We start from the raw sequence: 13,084 nt of genomic DNA on the forward strand, positions 1-13,084 counted from the left end.
GATATCATAAACGAAAAAGCTGTATTAGAGGGCAAATAGAAATTAGAACTCCGAAGAATGGAAGTCTGTTCAAACGAATATGAACGAAGGGTAGAAGAAGAAAATGGCTTTGTTGTGTCCCACAAATCTTGTTGAAGTGCAAGGAAAAAGAAGCATAACTCCAAGCATGTCATCGAATGAGCACAATTGTGACTGGATTGGTCCAGGCAATCATGCATCCTCTCGCGTAACTCGAGAAATAAAACGGAAGACACTAAGGTGTATGTCCGAAATTCTGTAAATTGCATAAATTGACGTGTCGGTTTAAAAGCAGCATACGATGAATCTGTCCTGATGAGGGCATCCTCGGGAAAAGCTAGAGATAGGGTTGTGGAATGCGGGATCAAGGGTCTTTCCGCTCACCTATCTCTAATCGTCCGGCAAAATCAATTGAAAACTCCATTTTTACGACGATTCCACTTGCAACTCCCCACCATTGTGCACACGCGCCTCATCCAGCTGGGGTCCAAAGCTAGTGAGTTCTCCTCGACTGCCTATTCAAGTGAAACCAATGAATATGTTGCGGAGGGAACAGAACGTATGCAAAGAGGAACGTTCTAACTACCTCGTAGGAAATAAAACGGCTCCCACGCCGTTTGCACGACTAGGTATAGACGAGCGAAACCGCCCCAGATCCGGCAATCTACAACCTCATTTCCAGCTGTTTCCCCGAGTTCCCTCACTTCGTCAGATTCCTTGTATGCTACCTTTAAAACGGCATGAAGCCTGGTGCATTTGCGTAAGCGGCTGCGCTGGACTCGGCGCGAGGGAATTGGATGTTGGGGTCGTGGTACCGTCGCGAACCGCAACGATGAGTGGTACTAGCAAAGGTCCCACCACGATCCCAACCGCTACGCTCCACAGCCGCCTCAGCAGCTGCACCAAGCATCAACTCTTACCAACTGACGCTACAAACGTCCTATGGGTTCAATACATGTGAAAATATGCGCTACTAGGATTTGGAAAAACGTAGTTAGATTTCCTCTTAGTTTTTTTTTCTTTTAATTTGAATTGAGTAGATTGAAATCAGACGTCGAGTCCGATCAATTGCACCGTTGAGGAAACAGGCACCGTTTCGTTTTAACGCGGCTTTTTAACACTTTCAAACCGGGGGGCGGTCGTTAGGTACCCGCAGCCGCCGCGACAGCCGATTATTAGGGAAAACGACTGATGATTGATTGCGCTGCGCTGCGCAGCGTCAGCAGAGCACTGCGCTGCGTTTGCCTCATGCTCCGCCCATCTCATCCTTCATCAGCGACTCTCATCGTCTAATGAGGTGCGAAAAATGCCTCGCAGGGGCGCGCTATCTCTGCTATTGCCTCCGTATGCAGTATCGATCGTTTACGTATAAAGATATATCGAAGAACTGCACACGAGATATCAGAAACAGAAAATAATTGTACGTTTTATTTGCGTAAAGCAGAAAAAAAGTCGAAATTTCACAAACTAAGGAAGTATCTTACAAGGATTTAATAGTTTGTCTAAATACAAATCTAAATCCATATCTTCTATACAGTTTTTTCAGTCACACATCTACATCTTTCAAAAACCACGTTCTCGGTTCTACACCTTTTCACTTTTATTTTGGAACGTTTTCAATTTTCAGCTAGCTATGTTTGCATTTGCTTTACAAAAACAAATTTTCAGAAAAAAAAACTTTGCAAATTTCCTACTTTTTTGCTTCATTTTAGCATTTCCATTTTCTACGTTTTCTTCCACTTTCTACGTTGCTACGTTGTTGCCTTTTTGTTTTTTGAACCTTCGTAGAAGGCAACTCTATCACGTAATTGCAATACAAACATTGCTCATGACCTCACTGATGTGGTGATGGATGGGCGTGGCTTAATGATCACAGGTAGCCCATGATACGCCTGCTCTGGCCTACCGACACCCCCTTCTGCAGGCACTTATCCGGCTGCAGATAATCGGCTGCGGGTACTTAACGATACGCACCCGCTTCTAACCGGCAATAGTTTTCGCCGGACGACAAACATTGGCTAATCATTTCTGGAAAACAACAAAAGAGAAGTGGACCCATTAAATGAAATGGAGAATAGGATACATTCTGGTTACAGCTAACTGTGAGGATCCAACGCGAGTTCTTAGAAAGCAACAGTGTTTTAACCGGTTTGCCGAAGTTTGACTAATCATAGACACAACAGCCAAATAAAAAAAAAATTAAGGGAAATCAAAGAACAGATTTCTTCTAGTTATGGAGCAAGTAGTAGAACCTGGAAACATGACACTACTAGGTCCCAAGACTTAAACATTCAACGAGGAAGAATTCTTACAAAGTGAGAGCGAAAAGTGCTGATGCGGAGCAGTTTAGCTGCCTTTTCCATTCCACTGATAGCCGTAAATGTACTCTTTCCCGCAAAAGGCTGTGATTCGGTGATATGTGGTATTTATTGACAGGAAAATGACCATAAAGTCCTCGCTAATATACCCCAAAAGCAGGATTGACTTAGTTCGTGATCGTCTTGATAAGACAAGGCCTCAATATACGAGTTTCTAATACCGAAAAATGAGTATACAAAGAAATATGGAATCGTGGCTTCCTGATTCAAGCATCAGGAAAGGCATTACCGAAACAATGCAGGGACGATGGAGAAGCCCAAGGGCTCTGTGGGTAGTAAGTAGCTTCCTAGACGTGGCAGCAGTGTTTGCCCATGCCTCCGCTGCGTACCAGAGCGCTGGAAGAACTGTCGAGTCGAACACATGGGCACGAAGATCTTGGCCCTTCAGTTGGTCCGTAGCTTCCCTGACGGGTGCGAGTGCTGCCCATGCTGCTCACATTCTTCTGTTCAGCTGTTCTTTCAAGTCGTTTTCCATGTTCATAGAACGTCCGATTTATACGTATGACGAAGTTTCCTCGATTTGGGATTTGGATTTTTTTCCTCGATTTTCAAGTTGTACTCCTCCGCCTTCGCAGTAGGCGTTCTTCATAAACTGTGTCTTCTTTCTGTTTATTCGCAGTCCTATTCTCTTCCCTGCTTCGTTCAATTCGTTGAGCATTGTTTCTGCTTCATTGGTACTGCTCGAAAAGAGAATGATGTTGTCCGCGAAACGAAGGTTCGAAAGAAATCTTCCATCCACACGTAGGCCCCTTTCTTCCCAGGATAGTGATTTCATTATCCATTGCAATGCAGCCGTGAACAGCTTCGGCGATATAGTATCGCCTTGTCGTACCTCCTTTCCAATGGGTATGGTGAGAGGGCGGTGGAAAAGCTGTATCTTAGTGATGCATCGATCGTAGCAATTGGCTGATGTCCTCACATACAGGGCGTCCACACCTTGATAGTTTTGATTGATAGTTGACAGTATTGCATTCGTTTCTGTGCTGTCGAAGGCTTTCTCATAGACGACAAAGGTTAGAACAAGGGGCAGGCGGTATTCCCGGCAAACCTCAATGACCCTCGACATGATCTGGATGTGGTCCAAGCAGCTGAACCTCTGACGGAATCCACCTTGTTCTTGAGACTTGACTTCATCCAGCGTTCTATATATGCGCGTGATCTTGGTGAACACTTTGTATAACACGCTCAGCAACCATATCGGACGGTAGTTCCGAAGGTTCTCTCGGTCACCTTTCTTATGGATAAGAACGGTTCGCGAGGTCTTCCTCTGGTCTGGGATCCTTTCTTTCTGAAGGTAGGATGTCATGGGCGCTGCTAAGATTACATGAAATGGATGGCCACGAGCCCAAAGATGACAAGATGATGATGATTTCATGCTCTTGATAGCGACTCGTAGTTCCGAAGGGAGAATCCGTGGTGTAGCTTCTTCAAAGAGAATGATCGGGATCGACACAGGAGTTGATGAACGGAAAAGGTTCGAGTAGAACCTCTCCGTAATGACTTCCATCTCACGACGAGAAGACGTTCGAGTTCCGTCTTCGCTCAGCAGGGCTGCTAGCGGAATATTATATTCGCAGAGTTCTCTGCGGCACTTCTTTAGACTCGTTCTTCTTTGTGCTACTTCCAGAATCTTCTTCTGCCTGTATTTCAAAAGATCCTCCTCAACGTTTTTCTGCAGCTAGTGTTTGTTACTAACCGCTCAATGTGCGATGCACTTGGATCAAGCCTCAAAGTCCTTCTTCTTTCCAACAATTCCTTGGTGGTCTTCGAAATTGGATCCAAGTTTGTCGTGCGCGGCTTCGAGGCACGTCCAGCACAGGCTCGTAATCCTCTGAGCAGCATCTCGTAGTCCACGTTTGGGTCCTCCTCGATGTGCCAGTCACCTTGGGATAAGGAGTCCTCGAGTACGCAGTCGTCGTAGACGACTTCTTTTCTCCTTCGTTGCCGATAGCAGATGTTCTTTTCCATCGTGTTGTTAAGTCGTATTTTCGCACGAAGGAGACGGTGATCAGAACCACTACAAAAGGATGGTACTACTGAGGCGTGAAGTAGACACCACCTCCGGATGGTGAGTATGTAGTCGATCTCCGCACGAGTCGCGCCATTGAGCGATTCCCATGTCCACCGACGATGACCTTTTTTCATGAAAAGAGAGTTCTAAGAAAGAGGCGAGCGGCGGACAACAGCCCGGCGAGACGATTGCCATTTTCATTCCGGTCCCCTAGTCCAAATCTTCCAATCCTGTATTCCTCTTCTGTGGCCTTTCCTAGTTTTGCGTTGAAGTCTCCGACAACGAATGTTTAGAAGGACTTCTCGTTGCGGACCACTTCCTCCAGCTCCTCGTAGAACGCGTCCAATTCGGATTCATCAGCTGCTGATGTTGGTGAGTAGCTGTTGATGATACTGATGGATTTTTGACGCAGAGGGCGGAGGCGAAGAATGGCCAGACGAGGTGACAGGATCTCGTGAGAATCGACGAGATGGACGACAGATGGGTGCACAACAAAACCAACACCGCCTACATTTCGCTACGGAACCTTCTCTCCACGAATGAGTGTACCGTCATTCATCTGTCGCTCCGTTTGCACTTGGTCCGTGCAGAGCAATTACGTGAAATTTGATACGCTCTGCAGCTCCGAGAAGGGCATGCAGGTCAGCATCTGTGGACATTGTTCTCCTGAGATTTGCAACCTGAGATTTGATCGCCTCTCACCGGTCGCCATACCGTCCGACGTCTGAGACGGCAGGGCGCAGTGTGCAGGGTACTGAGGCAGTGAATATGCTGGAGTGGCAAAAAGAGTACCTCCTCAAACTAAGCAGCCCTGCCACGGCAAGCCTAGCTTTCACCACAGGTCGTCGCTCGACCTAAATGGGAGGCACCTTGCGACATTTTGCCAAGACGGCGGTGAATCTTAGCAGTGGTTTAACCTTAGCTAGGCTTTCGAGTCGGAATGTCGTATGTGTCGAACTCCTTCTCAGCTAGGGAGACACTGCCAGGGGACGAACCTCCGCTATGCATCGCAGTTCGACCCCCGGAGTCACCTCCACGCCACGATCAGGCGGTAAACCTTTGTGGAGGATGTGAACGTTGAAGGAAGCAATTCGCTCAATGAAAGTTGGAGATATATAGTGTGTACACTCATATTCTGATCTTCCAAGTATTCATTACCTGTCCACCAATGCAAAACCGTTCCTAACAGTGATGTCGATTCCTAGCTCCACGGCCAAACGATGCTTTTTGTTGAGTGCTATCCTTACAAGAGCAGTCAACCCTCGCAAGGAATGAGTTGCGTCATGATCGTTAGCTGTCATACCATATGCTATGTGTACTGTGGTCATAGTTGTTCATGTTTTACTTGACCAAATGCCAGGACAATAATTCAATAAGAATCCATTTTTCAGGTAAAATGACGGCGCCAAGTGCAGCCGAAATACGGAAGGCGTGGAATGAGTATCCGAGCTTTGTCGAGCAAACACCTAAAGAAAAGTGAGTTTTCCTTTGATTTTACTTTGCTGTTTCTCCCTCCTTAAAGTATTATAATATCCTAGACTTGTGCCGGTCAAAGGAAAGCGCAATATTCTTATAACGTCCGCTCTTCCGTATGTGAACAACGTGCCACACTTGGGTAATATCATCGGATGTGTCTTAAGCGCAGATGTCTTTGCGAGGTTAGTGACTGCTTCTAAGATCTTTGTTTAAACCAATACGTTTTAAGCTTCTTCACGGATAAGAGAGTGGAACTGTTCTCTTTTTAGGTATTGTCGCATGCGTGGCTACGAAACGTTATATGTTTGTGGGACAGACGAATACGGCACCGCTACGGAAACGAAGGTACCGATTTATTCCATCGACATTAGCTATTTGAAGAGCTCATGAACTCAGGCACTACAAGAGAGTATGACTCCTCGTGAGGTATGCGATAAGTATCACGTCATCCATCGGGACATTTATAAGTGGTTCAATGTCGAGTTCGATATTTTCGGCCGCACAACGACACCTCAACAGACTGAGTAAGGCTACTAATTCAGACTGTTCTCATTATTTGTACCACCTAATGCGACATAAAAATGGTTTGTTTTCCCCAAAATGATTCTGTTGCGTCAATTACTTGATAGGATAAATAGTTTGCGAGAGTTTCGCAGAGTTTTCACTGTGCGATACATTTTTTGCGCTTTTGTGACAGACAGGCCTTTCGCCTCGTGTGTGGGAGACCTTCAACATCACCATACAACATTTGTCGTTAACTTTCACAAGATTGCTGCTCAACTCCAGAAAGTCTGCTAAAAATCATCAATTTTTCCATCTCTGTCTATTTTCCAAGGAATGAAGATGTGAGGGAATTTTCATGGAATTCAGTTTACATGAAAGTCAGTTAAAAAAAAAAGAAAATATCAGCAACAAATATCACTTTTCTCTTCATTTTATTGCATTTAGTGGAAACGATCAGCGTTGTGTTGCTCCATTCCTGTTTCCTTATGAGAAGTATTCAGGATTGCTCAAGACATTTTCTTGAAACTGCATGAAAATGGATTCACTTCATCGTCTTCTGTTGACCAGTTACACTGTCAAAACTGTGATAAGTTGGTTTTTTCTTCTTCCTCTTCCTTTCAATTTCCTAGCACTTTTTGTAGAGCATATATCGCAACAATTTTTCTTTTTCCTCTCAGGTTCTTGGCTGACCGTTTTGTCACTGGTATCTGCCCTTTTTGCGCCTACGATGATGCTCGTGGGGATCAGTGCGATGCATGTGGACGGCTTATCAATGCTGTCGAATTGAAAAGTCCTAAATGTCATATTTGTAAGCTGGAACCTAAGGTATTTCTGTTGTTTCCTTATTAATCACGTTCTTTTTAAAACCTCGCCTTTTCAGGTTCGGCAATCTACTCACATCTTCTTGCATCTGGACGCTCTGCAGGTCAGTACTATACATTCCCTACTGAATTTTTCATGGAAGCACTGGTTTCCTTTCAATTCTTTGATGTTCTCTACATCTCTCTGCAAACATTCCTAATGCTGCATGATGTTTTCATAGCTTGAAGCTTTAAGAGAGTACTTTATACAATATTTAATCTAGGATGAAGTTCGGCAGTATGTTGAGAAAGAAATAGCCAAGCCTGACTCGAGATGGTCAGCTAATGCTATAGCCATAGTGAAGGGATGGATCAAGGTGAAAGAACCATCTTACTCAATCCTTTTCGTTACTTCGTTTCAACTCCTGCTGGATTCTCTTCGACCTCGAGCAGAATCATATCTATTTCCGTGGTTTTTCTTCAATATAAAAAGGTTGCTCTCCCAGATTTTCTATGGACTTGAATTTAGGGAGGACTTGAGAAAAGATGTATTACTCGTGATCTTAAATGGGGAACAGCAGTGCCTCTGGTCGGATTTGAGGACAAGGCACGTTTTTGCTCAATACGTTAACTATTTCCATCGATCTTTGAGCTACCAACTATTGTTTAAACCTGCTACAGGTTTTCTACGTTTGGTACGACGCTCCAATTGGTTATTTGTCGATCACAAAGTGTCTGGTAGGCGATAATTGGACGAAATGGTGGAAAAATCCTGGAGAGGTGGAGTTGTTCAATTTTATTGGAAAGGTACTGTTAATTTTGCAAATCGTGTGCGATTTCTGCAAGTGGGGTTTTTTCTAGGACAATGTAGCGTTCCATGGCGTGATGTTTCCTTGTACTCAGTTAGGTGCTCGAGATAACTATACTATAGTAAATCATGTTTGCGCCACCGAGTATTTGAACTATGAGGATTCTAAGTTCAGGTATTTTCGAAAGTGTTCCTTTCTAAATTTGTCTATGTTGTTCGGGATATTCAATTCATTCTTAAAGTTTGTTGTTTGTGTTTTGTTTCCACGTCTTATTTTGCAGTAAATCTCGCAATACTGGTGTGTTCGGGGACAGCGCAAAAGAGACTGGTATCGAAGCAGATGTTTGGAGATTCTATCTTCTCTACATGAGACCTGAATCGCAAGACACTTCGTTCAGTTGGGACGACTTTGCTCTCAAATTAAGTATTCTAACAGTAATTTAATTTATACCTCCATCCCTACAGGATGTCTTTTTTCGGAAAGTTCTTACGATATCGTCTTTGTATTCCCTTTTTGGATATTGATTTGCCACCATTATTTAAGAGTTAAAGCCAAACTGACAATCCGCCGTTCAAAGGCAAATACCCTCCCCCTTCCGCATAAATAGCGAGGCACTTGAACACTCAAGCGCTGAGCTAGTATTTCTCTATTATTGGCTTACCATGATTTTATTTCAGGTGAATTCAGAGCTGCTTGCAAATCTGGGCAACTTCATCAACCGAGCACTTTCGTTCCTTGCAAATAGCTTTGGAGGAGTGGTTTCTGACATGGAACTCAACGACACTGATATCGAATTAATTGCTGGAGTACAGGTACTGATGTTGTTCAAGAAAGTGTGGTGTTTTTAGATCAGTTCTTTAAAATCCATTCCCATAGAATTTTTTTCCAAATATTCTAGGCGGATTCCATGGAGTGGGATCAGTTTATGGATGCTGTGCGCGAGAAGGATGCTGTACGCGCAGTACTTTCGATGTCCAGGCGAGGTAATCAATATATGCAGTCTCAGCAACCTTGGGTACTTATGAAAGGAAGTGAGGAGGACAAGTATGTGGGCACCCATTTCGTCAATTTTTTCTTCTACTCTTAGCTCTTTTCCTAATAATAATATGACCGACCTCAGAAAACGTGCTGGAACTGTCATTGGTGTAGCTGCAAACATTTCCTACCATTTGGCCGTAGTTTTACATCCAATTATGCCTGAGGTACTACTCGTGGTTCAACACTTGTATACTAATCTCTAAAGTCCAAATTTAAGATATCAGCTCGTATTCGCGAACAGTGCGGTTTTGAAAGGTTGCCAGCCTTCTCTACATATCCGATATCTTACTTGAAACCAGGACATAAGATTGGAACGGTTAGTCGTTTATCGTTAGTCATCGATAGGGCGAATCTTTACATTAAAATATGCAATTCCTGTAACATTGGGTGCTTGCAACGTTTCTAAATGAATCTCCTCATGCCTATTTGCTCATTATCGCTTCTTGTAAACTGCGTTGCAACTTTATTTTATTTTCGTGAAATCCCGAGAATATTTCAGCCGAAGCCATTGTTCACAAAGATGGAAAGCTCAAAAATTGCTGAATGGAAAGTGAAGTTCGGTGGCACTGATGCCAGTCCTAGTGAGCCACAGACGAAAGGAAAAGGTAAGCATACCACCTCCTTCCATTCACTGCATATCATAATGTTGGTTTTCTCTCAAGAAATAATTTTAATGTACTGGGAATCCTTAGTATCCCTACTTTGTTATCCTTTTTTTGATAGCTGGTAGCTTTCTTCATTTTGCTATGGAGTCTTTAGAATGCTAATACGTTGAAAGTGAGCACGACAGCCTTACTGTGCTGTCTTTTAGGTCCGTGTTCGATGTCGATGACGTTCGCCCTGGTCCTATACCTAAAAGGACGGTCCATCATATATCTCTGGATTCCACTTTTCTGTTCTCTTCAAACCTTTGGATTTCAGGAACCATTTCAGATTTCACCCCGAAGATTTATCCTTCCTTTCTTCTATTGCAATTTCTTCTTTTGTTTTACCTTTTCGATTTTTGGTTGAAACCTGGAATGTCTGGTATTTCACTATAATGTGATGGAAGGTTTCGAGCTATCAGCGCTGCCACACAGAAGCCTTGTATAAAATCGTGTCACTCAGGAACATATTCCGATCAAATACGAACAAAATTCCATCGGAATACGATTATGAAAATGACTCCAGCAATTTTCCTATGTCTCACTGTTTCTGATGTCAAGCCGTAGTTGCCTTATTTTTCACAGCTCCTCGGAATCTTCTCTGTGTAGCAAGATTTGAACGAATTTTTCCTTCGTGGAGGGCGAGCCAGTGAATCATATAAATACATATTAGTTCTAAACAGTAGGATATTAACTCAGCTTTCTTTTCTGAACAAGCGATGCCCGGCCCGGAGGCCTGTTTTAATAGGAGATTGAGAAACACTACAGTGAAACTTATTCTTTGTTGCATAATCATGGTTTAACTACAAAAGTACCTTTACTGTATCCAATTGGATTCTCACTCCGAAAGCCTTCTACGGAAGTCCTGTTCTGAATATTTTCTTTGATTTGGTTCTCTGCACAAGTCATTATGATCTGTTACTACATTTTTGGTTTTCCAGTCACTCTCTTGATTTTTTCACTACCTCCTCCGAATTCTTTACGATTTCCAGACTTTCTACCTGTCCTCTCAAAGAACGTAAAAGTCGGTTTTTGCTCCCTAACATCTAGTTATGAACAATACGGAGGGTTTTCTTTTTCAGATAAAACCAAGCATTCGAAAAAAGCTTCCGAAGCAGGTAATTCATCAAAAAAGTGCGAAAACGTAAAACTAAAGAAGAACATGGCGGCTGCAAGCTGTGTGTTCCCGCATCTAGCCAAGAATCAGCAACAAATTAAGCAGTTATTTGAAGCGACATTAAAGAAATTCAGTCAGGCTCGTGAGTGATTCACAAGAAGAATTGTCATAATACTTCACCAGACTCTAACTAAACTCCATTTTAGGCGATCAGTTTGTTAAACAAAAAGGCGCTGAACTAGCAGCAGATGTCGCAAAGCTCGAGAAAGAAATTGAAGCGCTACAGCAACAGTTAGTTGAAGCAGAAACGGCGGCTGGAAGTATGTTTTTTGTTTCTTTTGCAGTAAGATATCATGTTTGCTGTGCTAGTTGAGAGGATGGGAGAACATCCTTTTTGCAGTTAAGCAAATTCCGGTTCCGAAGGTCGTTAAGTCAGTAGAGAAATCGGATCCGCCCGCGGCCGCTTCCGCATCTCCAGTAAAGCAAGCGAAAACAGCTACAGAGACGCCTTCAAAAGAAAAGAAAGGTGCAGAAAAGAAGGCTGCCCCTGGTGGCAACAAGAAGACTGAGAGTGAGTTTCTGCACTAAATTCTACTTGCTGATTGCTCTTTCCTCTTCTCTTTGTTATCATGTTTTTTTTTCCTTCTTAGCAGATTTTCACGGAAACTGAAGAAGTAAGCCTAACATCGTTTTTAGACGCAGTAGGTGACGACACTATCGACATCGGTCGTCTTGATCTTCGTGTTGGGAGAATAATCAAATGTGAGAAGCACCCTGATGCTGACGCACTATACGTGGAACAAATAGACGTTGGAGAATCAACACCGAGAACAGTGGTGTCTGGTTTGGTACGGCATGTTCCACTTGATCAGGTCAGACAAAAGTCTATAATATTTACGTTAAGTGGTGATTGTAGTCTATCCGTGTTTTTTAAAGCTGTTTTGCTACTGATCCCAGTACTTGCATAAGTTCCTCTTACCCAAGCAGAATTATCGTACCTAGCAAAATGTTGTCATTAAAACTTTGCACTTTGCACCGGAATATTAAAGGAACTTCCAAGTTAATTTTCCTCTGAAATAGAAATTTATATTTAATTCCGCTTATAGTACCATCTGAAAGCTAAACGGCAAAAATAATTATTTAAATAGCTGACGAACGAATATTTGTGACTAATAATACACTCACGTTAAGCTTATTATCAGGTCGTGTGACTGTCGTCGTTGAATAGATTGTTAATCTCTTCGAATACTATGTTTAAGATGCAAAATCGTCTCGTTGTTGTGCTCTGCAACTTGAAACCGGCGAAAATGCGAGGAGTTGAGTCACGAGCCATGGTGATGTGTGCTTCTTCACCTGAGAAGGTAAGTTATAGTAGGGTCAAAACGCCATGAAACACGTACGCAATTGCGAACGCGGCTTCTTTCGAGGCGCTTCGGTGGAACGTAGTGGCTAGGAGCCTAGTGAAATCCTTGCTGGCACCACCCATCGCTGCAGTTGGCGACGGGCCCACCTCGGTTCCAACTGCTGCCTCCACAGCGCCGTTTCGAGCACGTACGCAAGTGCACATCAACTACACTCGTGTTTCATGTCATATTGACGCGACTATAGCTATGAATTAGCGATGATTACCCAGAGATGCCAAGAATTATACATTAGCAATTTTTCAAACTTGTGCCTAAACATGCCATAACAATTGACCTTTGAATGGGTGCACTACCTGCAGCCTATTTTTAGGTCGAAATTATAGAGGTAGATCAATTGTCTCAACCTGGAACACCAGTAGTGTGTCCACCCTACACCCACAGACCAGATGCGCAGTTAAATCCTAAGAAGAAGGTGAGAAATTAGTTTCATCAAGATTGCATATATTCTTCTTCTTAACTTCATATAACGACTTAGTGCGTTTTATTTTTAAAATCTGTTTATAGATTTGGGAAACCGTAGCAGAAGATCTCAAAGTAAGCCCTGATGGTTATGCTGTGTGGAAAGATTGTCCTCTTCTTGTTGGCGGTAAAACAAAAATGACAGCACCAACATTACGAGGTGTTTTTGTCAAATGAGCTTCCTGTGGAACCTTAAATAGATAGGCAGCTAATTTGGAACCAACTTTTACATCGAATTCCCGGTTCTGTTAAGAGTTTTCTTACATTGTTCTTTTCGTTTGTCGTTGAGATGGTTTTCTGTACTCTTACTGTTTGTTTTGGAAGTTTAGAAAAGTTATTTCTACTGTCATTTCTTCCATTGTTAGGTAATGAGCTCTTTGAAGACGATGTCGTTGACAACAGCAGA

General features: G+C 43.1%; 3 protein-coding genes across 5 annotated transcripts; 1 reads left to right on the forward strand and 2 right to left on the reverse strand.

Annotated features, from left to right (window-relative positions):
• Positions 1–2,889: 2,889 nt before the first annotated feature.
• Positions 2,890–4,541, reverse strand: RB195_002879 (uncharacterized protein; the record flags this gene model as incomplete). Of its 2 annotated transcripts, none has more annotated exons than XM_064200331.1 (2): positions 2,890–4,036; positions 4,093–4,541. In XM_064200331.1, the coding sequence occupies 2 exons, from the start codon at positions 4,539–4,541 to the stop codon at positions 2,890–2,892; spliced, it is 1,596 nt and encodes a 531-aa protein (XP_064056212.1). The 2 variants fall into 2 exon arrangements, with proteins under 2 accessions (XP_064056212.1, XP_064056213.1); XM_064200332.1 differs by having other exon boundaries at positions 4,093–4,364.
• Positions 4,542–4,696: 155 nt separating this feature from the next.
• RB195_002880 (uncharacterized protein) lies at positions 4,697–5,708 on the reverse strand (the record flags this gene model as incomplete). The annotated part of the gene is made up of 3 exons (XM_064200333.1): positions 4,697–4,914; positions 4,985–5,073; positions 5,566–5,708. The coding sequence occupies 3 exons, from the start codon at positions 5,706–5,708 to the stop codon at positions 4,697–4,699; spliced, it is 450 nt and encodes a 149-aa protein (XP_064056214.1).
• A 95-nt stretch (positions 5,709–5,803) lies between these two features.
• Positions 5,804–12,855, forward strand: RB195_002881 (uncharacterized protein; the record flags this gene model as incomplete). Of its 2 annotated transcripts, XM_064200335.1 has the most annotated exons (24): positions 5,804–5,883; positions 5,946–6,065; positions 6,153–6,228; positions 6,280–6,407; positions 6,888–6,977; positions 7,065–7,212; positions 7,268–7,312; positions 7,472–7,564; positions 7,717–7,794; positions 7,869–7,994; positions 8,049–8,170; positions 8,277–8,430; positions 8,674–8,808; positions 8,895–9,040; positions 9,117–9,198; positions 9,252–9,350; positions 9,534–9,639; positions 10,761–10,937; positions 11,002–11,115; positions 11,196–11,366; positions 11,492–11,667; positions 12,055–12,156; positions 12,530–12,631; positions 12,724–12,855. In XM_064200335.1, the coding sequence occupies 24 exons, from the start codon at positions 5,804–5,806 to the stop codon at positions 12,853–12,855; spliced, it is 2,802 nt and encodes a 933-aa protein (XP_064056215.1). The 2 variants fall into 2 exon arrangements, with proteins under 2 accessions (XP_064056215.1, XP_064056216.1); XM_064200334.1 differs by lacking the exon at positions 7,717–7,794.
• Between the last annotated feature and the right edge of the window lie 229 nt (positions 12,856–13,084).

Source organism: Necator americanus, chromosome IV (genome assembly GCF_031761385.1).
Source record: "Necator americanus strain Aroian chromosome IV, whole genome shotgun sequence".
In the NCBI taxonomy this organism is placed as follows: Eukaryota; Metazoa; Nematoda; class Chromadorea; order Rhabditida; family Ancylostomatidae; genus Necator; species Necator americanus.